The sequence below is a fragment of the Macrobrachium nipponense genome, chromosome 2, assembly GCF_015104395.2.
Source record: "Macrobrachium nipponense isolate FS-2020 chromosome 2, ASM1510439v2, whole genome shotgun sequence".
NCBI lineage: Eukaryota > Metazoa > Arthropoda > Malacostraca > Decapoda > Palaemonidae > Macrobrachium > Macrobrachium nipponense.
Genome location: NC_087201.1, coordinates 39,122,849 through 39,137,445, shown reverse-complemented (window position 1 = coordinate 39,137,445; position 14,597 = coordinate 39,122,849). Strand labels below are relative to the sequence as shown.

At 36.1% G+C, this 14,597-nt stretch overlaps 1 protein-coding gene across 1 annotated transcript in view; it reads left to right on the top strand.

Annotated features, from left to right (window-relative positions):
* Window positions 1–14,597, top strand: part of LOC135221165 (anillin-like) — a 286,604-nt gene that overhangs the window by 169,305 nt on the left and 102,702 nt on the right. The window contains exons 17-18 of the mRNA XM_064258989.1: window positions 1,165–1,291; window positions 12,566–12,685. Coding sequence (XP_064115059.1) covers window positions 1,165–1,291; window positions 12,566–12,685 — 247 coding nt within the window. The remainder of the gene's footprint in view (window positions 1–1,164; window positions 1,292–12,565; window positions 12,686–14,597) is intronic.

Genomic DNA, 14,597 nt, shown 5'->3' with positions numbered 1-14,597 from the left:
ACTTTGGTATAATAATAATGTTACTAAAGATTAACAGAGACCAAAGGAAGCATGAAAAGTGAAAGGCAGAAAATTATTAATTTAATAGGCTAAATAGACTGTTTGACCTGCTATTTTCAACTCCTAAGGCTGCTGCCAGGTACTGAGTTGGATGTTATTGATAGGCAATATAGTAAATGGATACACAGATAAATGATGTACAGTTCTGTAGAAGTACTAATACTAATATGAACAATAAGTGCATATTTTACCTTAATGTGATGTGTATGTATGTATTTATGCACATGAACATGTAGACTGGAAATGTATTTGTTACATTGCATTCCTTTACTAAGTACACTACTTTATTCATTAAATATCAGTAAAATTACTGTGAGAGAGAGTACAATAAATGTGAAGTGTTCTGTAATTTATACTATTACAACATAGACATCAAGATCAGTCAGCTACATTATTGTTAGATTAATCTGTACAATACAATATTGTATTTATCTTTAGTTTTTAATTTTTTAGACATTTCACTGAAATTTAATTATAAGAAAATCAGTATTTTAGTTTGAATGAAAATTGCAAATTATTGGTTAGGATAGACTACAGTATTTTACTAATTAAACTCCTGTACATTACGAGTTAAGCAACTTGCTCCAGAGTGCAGTATTTTGTAGGTTATATGCCAGTCTTCATTAATTGATTAATTTTGTTATTTATCAGGGGGGTACATCCCAAACTGTCCATTAAGCTGAGTTGCTCCCATTACAAAAATATATATGTACTATTAATTTTTTAAAAAGTATGATAATGGACAAAGAGATATATGTTTATGTACAAGACTGCAAAGCCTGTATATAAGCATGAAGAATAAAGAAACATTAATAAAATGTGAAGGACACAATTATCCATTGAATGTTAACATTCTTAGTTCAAATCTGAAAATAAGACAATTTAGACCTAAAGGGTGCTCAAATTACATAAATATGGGAAAAAAAGGCTACAGCAACTTGATGTGGTTATCATGGATCAGATTATCATGATATGCTAGTAGAACTGTAGTAACCAATATCCAAATGGTTCACAAGTTTTAGTCTTGAAATAGGATTTGTTCACCATGCTCATTTGCATTCATCTAATCAAAGCTAGTTGAGTTTTTGTATGATTTTCTTTCAGTTTTGCAGAAAGTGTGCTGACTTGTACATCAATTGAAAGCTTTGGTCAGAAGATTAAACAGATGGCACAGTCAAATCAAAATAAAGTACTTTCCTCCATAGCAGAGCAGACAGAATCATCATCAGGAGTGAGTATTGCTTTTCACTGTACATGTACTTTGAGGTTTTCTAGAACCATGTTAGAAAGGTATAGGTCTTTCTGGTTGAATTAGATTATAAGTTGCTCATTTTAGTGATTTTTTTTTTTTTTTTTTTTTTTTTTTTTTTTTTTTTTGTTTTTTTTTTTTTTTTTTTTTTTTTTACCAAATTGCTGAGCTAATTTATTTAGCTTGTACATGGCTAGTCATAAAATTTGGATTGGAATTTTAGAAGATATTTTCCATACTAGAATATATTTGGAGACTTACTTGTACCATTAGTTTGTATGTTAGAGGATTGGCTTTATAATCCAGTAGTATTGAGGACATGCCAGAAATAAATTAACCAGCCACAAATCTCTTTTTTTACATGAGGGTACCTAGAGTCATCGTAAATATTAGTGCCCTTAGAATTATATACATATTTACTTCTAACCCTTCCAGCCAAAACAGAGAGAGAGAGAGAGTGTTATCTTGTGCTGGGCAAAAGAGAGAGGGGGAATGAGTTTATCTCTTTAGTACCTCAAGAATGTTAGTCTATTTCACACGAAATCTGAAATTCCCATAAGGAATAATGTAAATACAATTAATGCATTCCAGTATTTGAACTATCAAATTAATCGGTGAAATGTTAAAATAGACAAAAGCATTTTGATTTATGGGGTACTGGGTATTTGGTAGTTATAAGCTAGTTATACGGATTTTTAGAAGGGATTTTTGTATTTCCATGGCTGATTCTAACTTATCCTGTATAAAAGTTGGGGAGCATTGTATTATTATTTAATTTACATTCTTCTTCGTAGCTTAAACCCATTTTCATATGGGGTCGCCGTTGTGAATGAGTCGTCTCCATCGATATCTGGCCTTTGCCTCGTTCTCATTTATACCTTTTAATACCATATCTTCCCCTACACAATCATGCCATCTCTTTCTTGGTCTTCCCTTCTTCCTTCTACCCCGCACTTCCATACCATCGAAGCCTTCCCTCCTGTATTTTCTTTGATATTTCAACTACTTTTGTCGATCCTCTTAATACTCATTTCTAATCCTATCTTCCCTTGTGACTCCCTACATCCATCTCAACATTCTCATCATTTCTGCTATCCATCACTTCTTGCTTCTCCTTCCTTCAAACTGGAACAAATCTAATGAAAACATCTTGAAAATAATTGAAGAAGTTCCAAATAAAATCCAAGTGGTCAAGAGACTCATAAAGAAAATATACATAAACCAACATATTCCGACAAAGAAAATGAATAAGGTGAATCTTGTGAATATCCTAATTTGATGCATTAGGAAAAAGAATGCCAAAAGCATGCAAACTGTGTAAGGTTTGGTATAGCATAGTCAATCCACAAAACCTAATCAGAAAATGTGCTGCATGCCAACATTCCGACCCATCCACAGTGTGCTGAGGTAATACAAGATTTGAGAAAAGATACAAGAATTTTTTGTTCAACATGTCTATCATGGATAGACAATGTTATTAAATCAAGATTGAATGTACAAATAGTTGAGGATGAAGAAGAAGAGGAAGAGGAAGAAGAAGAAGAAAAGAAGAAGAGGAAAACGGAAGAGAAGTAAACAAAAATGAAATGACAAAAAAAATAAGGAAAACAAAGAAACAAGATAAAAGTATGGATGCAGAGATACTCATTGATACTACATATGAGGCAATAAAGCAGCATACCTACGAAGAAATAAATTACGATATGACAACAGAAAAGCAAATCCCGAAGAGGCTCTACCCAGATCTATACAATGACGGGAAAGAGGAAAAAAATAGACAAAGACAAAATCTGCAACCTTTTGAAAAGAGGGAATTGCAGATTTGGAGAAAGATGTTACTACAAACATCCTTAGATATGTCAAAACTATGAAATATATGGTAAATGTGCATACTTAGATGGATATGGGATGATTGCAGAGATCTGCATCCAAAAATATGTAAAAACCTAAAAGAAGGAAAAGGATGTAAGTTCGACAAAAAATGCAAATATATGCACCTGTAGCCATGAATCATAATCAAATAAATAACCAACCAAGTAATAAAATCCAAAATAAGAAAGAAACAAATAAAGAGAGAAATCAAGAATATCAGGTAAAAGAGAAAAGCAAACCACCAATGAGATATGGCAGAGGTGTCAGCAAAAAAATTTCAAAGCATCAGCTCCGAAATTCTACTCAAGAGATAATAACTGTATTTATTATGCAAGAGGATATTGCAGAAACGGAGAAAATTGCAGATTCAGACACAAAATTAATAATTATGATGAAGGAAGATCAAATATTATGGAAAAGTTGGATTTTTTAATGTCAGAATTTCTGGAAATGAAAAAAAGAACAACATACCAGAACAGGAAAGAGACATGGGAAAATCCTTATTACTACCAGTATTAAATGAAGGAGAAAACACGCAAACCATCATAGTGATGAATGCGCAGGGTTTAGTTACGAGTAACTCAAAAAGAAAAATAGAGTACTTAGAAGAACTAACCCAAAATGAAAAGAAAATAGATATAATGAATATAAGTGAAACCTGGTATTCCCAAGAGACTGGGAATGATGATCAAATAAAAGGGTTCCAAACTTATAGATCAGATAGAAAAAATAGGAATCAAGGGGGAACCGCAATATATGGGAAAGACAAAAACAAGGAAAAATATATGAGAAATATAGTAACTCAGAATGTGAACTAATAGCGGTAGAATTTGAATCTGAAAAATTGATGAACATAGTAATATATAGACCTCCTAATACTAAAGAGTTTGACTTAATAATTGAAAAATTGGATGATATATGTAGAAATCACAAGGACTGGACTATTCTCCTATCTGGTGACTTCAACTTTCCTTTCGTAGAATGGAAGAACGAATAGGAGATTGTGGTTGTACTTATACATATAAAAAAGAGAGTATAGTAGTGCAGAAGATAAGAGGCAATTTGAAAAGCTATTAGATATGCTACTAGAATACAACATTCAACAAATAAATCACCTGCCAACGAGAAAGGAAAATACTTTAGACCATAGTATTTGTGAACGAGATGAATTATGTTAAAGAAATAATAGTTTATAATGCGAGTATTTCAGACCATAATGTCATAGAATTAACAGTTCATTCCAAAGCAAGTGAAAATAGAGATAAGCAAGAAATGAAAAAGTGGGAAGGATATGGAAAATACAACTTCTACAGTAAAAATATAAAATGGTCAGAAATTAATGAAGAATTAAACAAAGATTGGGATAACATTTTCGTTAAGTGATGACAAATAAGGGTAAATACGGAGATATTATATAAAATATTGGAGATAATAGTGGAAAAAAAATATATACCGAAGAAGAAAAGTAAACATCATTCATGCATACCAAGAGACAGAAGGATCTTGTTCCAGAAAATCAGAAAGTGGAAAAAAGGTCTTGCAAAAGAAAAAATGCATGGAAAGTTTATAGAACTAACAAAAAGTAAGATAGAAAAATGCAGAACAAAAGATTATACAATCAAAAGAAAATGAAAAACGGGACTTGGAAGAAAAAACCCTATTAAATATCAAGCAAAACCAAAACCCCAAAACTATTATACTCATATGCGAAGAAGATGAATAAAAGAAGAATAGAAATAGGCCCTCTGAGAATTGAAGGGAGATTAACGAATGAAAAAAAGGAAATTTGCAACATACTGGCAGAACGATATAAGAGAGAATTCACCCCTAGAATAGATAATGAAGATAATGATATAGAAGTAAGGGATGAAAATAGTGAATATTTAGCTGACATAGATATTAATGAAGCTGATATTGTGCAGGCTATTAATGAAATTAAAAATGGAGCTGCTGCAGGGCCTTGATGGAATTCCTGCTATTTTGTTAAAGAAAGTAGTTCATTCTATCGCAAAGCCACTTGCAATATTATTAAGACAAAGTGTAGATACAGGCAAGTATATGATGAGCACAAATTAGCTATTTACCCCTACTTTCAAAAGTGGATCAAGACTAGAGGCAAGTAATTATAGGCCTGTGAGTCTAACATCACATATTATGAAAGTGTATGAAAGGGTAATGAAGAAAAATATTATGAAACATTTAATAAAAAATAATTTGTTTAATAAAGGACAACATGGTTTTCGTACCCGGAAAAAGTACACAAACCCAACTGTTAGTCCACCGTGAAAACATATTCAAAAATATGAAAAGCGGAAATGAAACAGATGTGGTTTATTTAGACTTTTGCAAAAGCTTTTGATAAAGTAGACCATAATATATTAGCGAAGAAAATTAGAAAACACAATATCGTGGATAAAGTAGGAAGATGGTTAAAAGAATTTTTACACAACAGAAAACAGATAGTTATTGCAAAGAAACGACGAGAAATCGGATGAAGCCAAGGTAATATCCGGTGTGCCGCAAGGTACTGTGTTAGCTTCAATACTGTTTGTTATTATGATTGAAGACATAGACAATAATGTTAAGGATTCGGTAGTGAGTAGTTTCGCAGATGACACAAGAATAAGTAGAGAAATTACTTGTGATGAAGATAGGAACGCTCTACAAAGAGACCTTAACAAAGTATATGATTGGGCAGAGGTAATAGGATGGTATTTAACTCTGATAAATTTGAATCAATAAATTATGGAGACAGAGAAAGAAAGCTATATGCATATAAGGGACCTAATAATGAGACCATCACAAATAAGGAAGCAGTTAAAGACCTCGGTGTGATGATGAATAGGAACATGTTATGCAATGATCAAATAGCAACTCTGTTGGCAAAATGTAAAGCAAAAATGGGAATGTTGTTACGGCACTTCAAAACAAGAAAAGCTGAACACATGATTATGCTTTATAAAACATATGTTCGTAGTCCACTTGAATATTGCAATATGATATGGTACCCACACTATCAAAAGGATATTGCACAATAGAGAGTGTACAAAGGTCCATTTACAGCTAGAATAGAAGAAGTTAAGGACCTAGACTACTGGGAAAGACTACAATTCTTAAAATTATATAGTCTAGAAAGGAAAGAGAGAACGCTACATGATAATTCAGGCATGGAAACAGATAGAAGGAATAGCAGAAAATATCATGGAACTAAAAATATCAGAAAGAGCAAGCAGAGGTAGATTAATAGTGCCCAAAACTATACCAGGAAAAATAAGGAAAGCACACAGGACATTAATCCACTACGCACCAGCATCGATAATGCAGCGTCTATTCAATGCGTTGCCAGCTCATCTGAGGAATATATCAGGAGTGAGCGTAGATGTGTTTAAGAATAAGCTCGACAAATATCTAAACTGCATCCCAGACCATCCAAGATTGGAAGATGCAAAATATACCGGAAGATGTACTAGCAACTCTCTGGTAGACATTAGAGGTGCCTCACACTGAGGGACCTGGGGCAACCCGAACAAGATGTAAGGTCTGTAAGGTCTCATACTTCCTGTTCTGTTCCATATAACATTGCTGGTCTGACCACCGTCTTATGAAACTTTCCCTTCAATTTCAGAGGGACCTTCTTGTCACAGAGGACCCCTGATGCAGACCTCCAGTTATTTCATCCTGCCTGAATTTGATGTCACCTCTTGGTCCATGCTTCCACTATCCTCTAATACAGACCCTAAGTACTTGAACTTCTGTACTTTCTTCATTTCTTCCCCACTCAATCATGTGCTACTTCCACCATCCTCACTAATACTGGAACACATATATTCTGTTTTTGATCTGCTTATTCTCATTCCTTTCTCCTCAAGTGCTGCTCTCCACCTCTCCAACCTCCCCTCCAACTCCTCCCTCCCCTCTGAACACAACACAATGTCATCTGCATATAATATGCACCATGGCACTGCTACTCTAACATCCCTCGTCATTACATCCATCACGATGTTGAAGATTAATGGGCTAAGTGCTGACCATTGGTGTAATACAACTCCTATCTCAAATCCATCCGTCTATCCAACACTGCTTCTCACTCTAGTATACATATTCCTATACATCTCCTTAATAATTCTGACATACTTTTCTGGCACCATCTTCTCCCTCAGACAATTCCATATTTCTTGCCTTGGCATTCTGTCATAGGCCTTTTCAAGGTCTATGAACACCAGATGCAGGTCTCGTTGCCATCCGTTGTACCGCTTCCCTTCATAAATCCTAACTGTTCCTTCCCTATTCTCACTTCCTCTCTCAGCCTGCCATCTATTACTCTTTCCAAAATCTTCAACATGTGAGACATTAATTTGATACCTCTATAATTACTGCATTCCTGGAAGTCACCTTTACCTTTAAATATAGGTATCAATATGCTTTCCTGCCATTCTTCTGGTATCTTTTCCTGTTCAAATATTTTTACCATCAGATCATACAAGATGTCTACCCCTTCCTCTCCTAAGGCTTTCCAAACCTCAACTGGGATTAAGTCAGATCCTGTTGCCTTCCCATTCCTTATTCTTTTTAAGGCTCGTATCACTTCATCCCTAGATATCCCCATTACCATTCCCACGTTTACTTGTCCATCCTCTCTTACAAGTCTTTCATTTTCTTCATTTGGCAGTTGTTCGAAATACTCTTTCCATCTTTTCAGGATGTCTTCCTTTTTTATGACTTTCTTACTTTTGACAGTTTGAGCATCTTGCTCAACCCTTCCTTGGTTTCCAGTTCATTATAAACGTCTTCATATGCCCTTGCCTTAGCTTGAGCTACCACCCTTTTTACTTCTTTGTTTCTTTCTCTTAATCTTTCCCTGTCCTCCTCCAGCTGTGACTCTTCAAATCTCTTCTTTGCCTCCCTTTTACCCCTTACCACTTCCCCCACCTCTTCCCCCCACCACCAGCTCTCCTTTTCCTCCCATACTATTCCAGATGTTTCCCCTAGTATCTCCTTTCCATGTCTTCTAATCACTGATGCATTATGCCTCCACCATTCTCCCACATCTTCAATTCCCAGATTAACCTCTCCCAGCACTCTTCTCCTGAACTCTATCTTCTTATCATTATCCCTCCCTGACATTTATACCACTTGATTTTCTTTACCCCATTCATTTTCATTTTCTTTTCTCTTTTCATCTTTAAATCCATACAAAGGAGCCTATGTTGAGGGGCCACATGGTCACTTGGGATAACTTTACAATTGCTAACTTCCACCAGCCTTGATCTATTGTAAAGGAGGTAATCTATTTGTGTGCATCTACCGCCATTCCTGTATGTTATTAAGTGTGCTCTCTTCTTTTTGAAGAATGTGTTTACTATTGCCATATCAAAGGACACGGCAAAGTCTACTATACTCTCTCCTCCTGGGTTTCTTTCCCCGATCCCATGTCCTCCATGCACAGGTTCAATTACATCCTTTTCATTTCCGACATTTCCAGTAAAGTGCGCCCCCACTACAATCCTCTTCTGCTCTTCCAGTTCTTGCGTTACCTCACTCATTTAGTTCCAAAAACGGTTCTTTTCTTCTGTGCAGCCCATTTGTGGAGCATAAGCACTAATGATGTTCATTGTTTCCCCTCCATAACATATGCAGTCATTCTTTCTACTCACTTCCGTCTCTGCATTCTTCATTTCCCCCGACAACACCACACCAACGCCATTTCTACTCAGTTCATTTGCTCCACTATAGATTAGCATGTAGCCATCCCCTAGTTTTTTGGCTTTATTACCCTTCCATCGAGTTTACTGCACACACAAAATATCTACTCTCTTTATCCTCATTGAAACTGCCAACTCTCTTCCTCTTCCTGTCATAGACCCAATATTGAGCTGGCCTATTCTGATCACATTTAGAGTTCGCTTCTTTAGCTGCACCCTCTCTTGATGCAGTATCCCTCGCCTTGTCACAGAGTTAGGGCGATGTGTAGGTGCGTCATTTATGGATTACTCTAGCACTATTCTCATCAACATCACGGCTCATTTCATTGGTTCTGGCGTGGGTTTTTACGGTCGGATGCCCTTCCTGACACCAACCCTCCCTATTTATCCGGGCTTGGGACCGGCACCCGTTGAGGCTGGCTTGCCCCCACAGGTGGCTAGATTATTATTTATATACATTAATATTTGAAAATGCTAATAAACATATACATACGTACCATGAAAATTCTCTCATCTCAGAATTATTTTTATTATTTAATTTACACATAAGGGCTTGGAAACTTATGAATTACATAAAAAATTAAGTAAACGTTTTTGCAGGTTTTTTTGAGGGTTGTTGAATGTTCATGTGCAAATGAAAAATGTTTGTATGACAAGTAGTAAAATCGCAAAGAAAGTTCATGTGTGTGAATTCACCCAAGTTTATGGGATTACTGTACCTGTGCATGCTTCCCATTTGACTAGTCATCAATAATGTATTTTCTGGATGCTGGTCCCTTCCTTTAGATTGGTACTCATTGCAGCCTTCTATTTCTTTCTTATCATTTCACTCTTGAATTTAAGAGATGTGGCTGCAGGAGCTAGTGCATGGGTAAAATATGTTCCTTATCAGGGCTCTTATTAATTGTGGTAAAGAATCTGTGCCAGAGAATATTCAGATCAGTGTTAAAATCATGTCCTCAGACTGTATTCATGTGCTGCTAAAGATTATTTTGTCACTGAGAGTATGTCTTGTAATATCTTTAATAACGGTTTTGAAAAGGAATGTTGGATCACTATTGGAACGATATCCTTCTGTGATATTGTATAAATCCTGCACTGAACGGTGGCAGTCATTGTTGTTTTCCAGGTATCTACATAGTAACATTTCATCTGTGCCAAACATTGCATTGCATTGTGTACATTGATGAGTATATAAATATGAACTTACTATTATTATGAAAGGAATTTCTCCATATGAACTTTAAGATAGGAATACTTTGAGTGGTTTAGGCTCAGTGACCCCGAAGACTTTTCAGATTTCGCTGGACAATGTCTTGTCTGTAGGGCATCTTAACTATGACTGTTCACCTGAGTCATTTGTAATACAACCACACTGTCTGGGAGTTGTAACAAGGCTGCTTTCACAATCATGGCTGACCAACTCCAAACATTCAATTAGCTATTGAATCGCCAAACAACCGATGACTGATGCTTAAGTGCTATTACACGTACACTTACAAACTGATACACGAAATAACCAAACAATGCTTTTCACAACTAAGTACAAATACAGCAAAACATATCTTCCTTTCACACAATACACATTTGCAAATATACAAATTACATCACAACTTGCTGCAAAGTACAATCTCTTCTGTCAAATTTTCTGCAGGTGGCAAGTGGAAAGTTTGCCACCCCATTGAGCTGTCTGCCAGTGGAGAATAGACTGGCAGACTACCCCATTGGTTTGGGTCAGTTTGGTGTTGAGTTATTCTTAACTGATGGTTGGAGTTTTGGTTTGAGCTGGGAGATTTTCTCCCTTTGCTTGATCCTATACTTTCCATGTTTCCCCTTATCATTTCCTGGGATTAAATAATGGAAGTTAAATTCATTATTTTGGCATGCTCTAGATTCTACACTTTCCACCATTTACTAATCTGTTTCTCTTGTTGATCTCTGATGTTTTCAAATTGACCCTGGCTACTATTTATTTAAGTGGCATCATCCAGCCCTGCTGACCCTTGTAAACATAGGTCAGAGTACCAGTTCAGCAGGTCACAGACTCCTCATTCACCTTTGCTGAGAGTATCTCCTATCAGGCTTTGTTGTATGGCTTGTGCTTAGCCATAAGGCAGTGTTCAGCCCAAGACCATGGATTTCCCTATTTAATAGGTTTATCCATACTTCACCAGAAGTATGGTACTAGCAGTTCTCCATTGATATTGTTCTCTTGAATGGGAGGTAAGCAGCCATTACTAGCCCTTGTGTGAAGCTTTGTTCAAGATCTCTCTCCGAGGACAGTGTCCCACCAGTACCATTATTGGTGTTCCAGATGGATGGTTTTCTTACTCCTATTGTGAAGTCATAAGATTCTTCATGGACCACCTGGGTTCTAGTTTGGAATACTGACTCCTTTTCATCATCTTTAGGGTAGCATTGGAGAAGTGTCCAGGAACACCCTTATTCTGACTAAGTAACCAACAAGTTATGACTCCTCTGAGAAGGATGTCACCCATGGTATAATTCTACCAGAGGGACATTGCTCACAGCCCCCTAGGTATTTTCTTGGGACCTATGGTGGCTGCTCTACAGGTGGTGTAGGTACCCAGTTGTACTGGACAGACTTAACAGTGTAAGCCTGGGGGAGGATTACAGTATGATTGATTCTTACTCTGTCCCATAATTCCAATATGCATCAGCATCTAGGCCAAAGTTTAAGCTGGGTTGTGCTACATACAGGTAACTGCACTTTTGACTGTCCAATCTTAGCATAGTTTCTAGACCCATCTCCATCTGCTGTCCCTTTTAACAAGTTTTGGGAGGAATATGTAATTAGAGCTGCTTGCTGGATCAGATTTGAGTTTGGCCAGGAGCATGTGCCTTCTCTCTTGAATTCCCTTAATATGGGTTTTCATAGTTCATCCATACTCAAGTACCCTCTTGTATGCTGAGTACTCTGCCCCAAGGCTCTACTGCTCTGATCTAATGCTCAGACCAGTAGAAGGTTAGAGTCAAGGTGTCCCCTGCTTGCATGAATGACTTTTGGATGGCATTCAGTTATACCCCGTAGCCGGGGACTACCTCTCTCCTAAGTATTCTACGTCTCTCTTAATAAAAACTGCAGTGGTTTAGTTCCCTGTAAAAACAATTAAATTTATAAAGCAATTTGTATTTTTTCTGGGTAAACAGATCAAAGCCTTTTTACATTGTTAAAACTACTTCAGCACCCTGCTTAGTCCCAACTGCTGGTGTAAAAGTGGTAGTGTTGGAAGGTGAGATGTTTTACCCTACTCAATCCTCATACCCACCAGTTAACTATCTTGTTACCAAGTGTAATGGTTATTCTTTCTTGCTCTGAAAAATATAAATTGCTTAAAAGATTTGTTATTTTTCATGTTTTTAGTATATAGAACCTACAAAGTATTGTTTGCAGATTAGAGAAAGATAGATTGAAATTTTTTATTTAAAATCTGATAGAAGTAGAATCTACCAGTTGCATTTTAGATCAGTTTTTTTTTTTCAATCACAGCAGGCATTATTAAGTGTGTTAAATATGAATTCTGTTAAAGGAATACTGTGTATGCATATTGATCATCAGTTATTGTGTGGTTATTATTGTTTTATGATTTTGTAGGTGTCAGTGTACTTACATGCTTCTGTCATGTAATTTTAGATAATGTATTTCTTATTTTCTTTTTAGATTGGACTGAATATGTCAGAGAATACTATGGAGGCTATTGATGCTATTGATAATGCAATTGATGAAGCCTTAGATGAAGAGCCCACACCTCCCAAGAGGCAACGCACTCATGAGGAACATGTATGTTTTTCATTTTTCACACAAGAATCACTTGCATAAGTATTCCTAATATATTAGATACTGACTGAAATTCTGATATGTTCATAGGTAAATATCCAGTTTTCAAATTCAGTTGTTTACTTGCTGAAGTTTGCACTTCTGCTTAATGCTGGCAATGAGTAAAAGTCTACTAACTTATCAGACACATTTGATTTCTGTGTCCTATTAATCACTTCATTATTTGCCTATGAGTATTAGCATTTGGTTTTATATACTATTTGTCAAGGCTTTTAGCCTCGCCCATTATAAATGAGAATTCTCCACAGTTGCAATGACGTTCTTGGAATGTGGAATTTGAAGGATGCGAGTCATGATCAGGATTATGGAATTTATTTCAGCATTCAGAACATTTTCATTAAGTGAACCTATCTCCGAAAGTGAGGCAAAGCTCAATAAAAACTTGAATATATCTACGTAGTCTGCATTCTTGACAAATAATGGTAGTGTTTTTCTACTTGCATTAGTAGGTTTGTTGTCATAACATATCAAATACTATCACTGATAAAATGGCAACCTGAAGAAAGATCTTGTTTCAGGCAATTAGACTAAGACTTTAGCTTTCCAAATGAGAAAAATGATTGTATATTGGATTGAAATTGATGATTTAAAACATGTTTTATAATATCAGCAGTTAGAATCTGTTGTACTACCTAACAAATTATTAGGAACAAAAGTAGAGCTGCTTATCTCTCCAAAAATTGAAAGTGTTTCACCATTGATTTAAGGTAGACTTGAATGCAACATGCTTTTCACATGATAAATACTAATGTTCAATTTAAAATAATTAAGAAGGCATTTGTTGATATAATTTATGTATTTGTGAATCTTTTTTCAGGGAAAATCAAAGTATAAGTTGTATTTTTGGGCCAGACTAGCATAGTATAAGGCATAAAACCTAAGAAAGCATCAAACTAGATTATGTACAGTAGTACTTACTGTTTGTTTCAGAACTATACATAAATTGAATGTGTAGGAATCAAATGGCTACATCATCTTGTTATATATCATTTCTGGGCTCGGCCGTGTCGCTCCGTGAAATAGGTTCCTTCAGCACTATTTCTAAGGTAAAATATTGCTATAATACCAGAGAACTGCTAAATTGGACATGCCAGAATATTCTGGCTCGCTCACCATTATTAAAAGGTGTTGGTATAGTTCTGGGGCGAGTGAAAACCACTACCACAACACCCTCTCCAATTAGCCTCTCCCACATCAAAAACCTTCAAGGAAAGGGGAGCCGTCCTACGGCTTACTACCTACCACCGCGTAGGTTGCGGCTGTGACGTAATTCCTTCAGATAGCCCTACTTGAGACTCACGCGTTTTTCTTTGCTCTCTTGTGTTTTTTGCTATTTTGGTTTTTCTCTCGTTATGGATCGTCAATCTCCCTCTGCATCCAAGTTAAGTACTAGTTTTAGTGTTGTCACTCTCTAGGGAGTGTTTTTGGGCCTTCCTGCCCTTGTTATTTAGGTTTTTAGGAGTCGTCGCCTCGCGCGGCGGCGGCTCCGAGCGGCCATTAGAGCGTTCCCTTTGTGTGTCTCCTTCGGTTTCACATGGTCTCCCATACCTAGTGATCCAAGTTGTGATGACAGTTTGTCTGTATCAATTTAACCCTTAAATGCCGAAGCGGTAAAATAAAAATTGTCTCCCGTGTGCCGGAGGTGTTTCGGAGGAGCGCGGAAGCGGAAAAAATATTTTCAAAAAATCACAGCGTGCTTAGTTTTCAAGATTAAGAGTTCATTTTTGGCTCCTTTTTTTGTCATTGGCTGAAGTTTAGTATGCAACCATCAGAAATGAAAAAAATTATCATTATCATATATAAATAATGCGATATATGATAGTGCAAAAACGAAATTTCATATATAATTGTATTC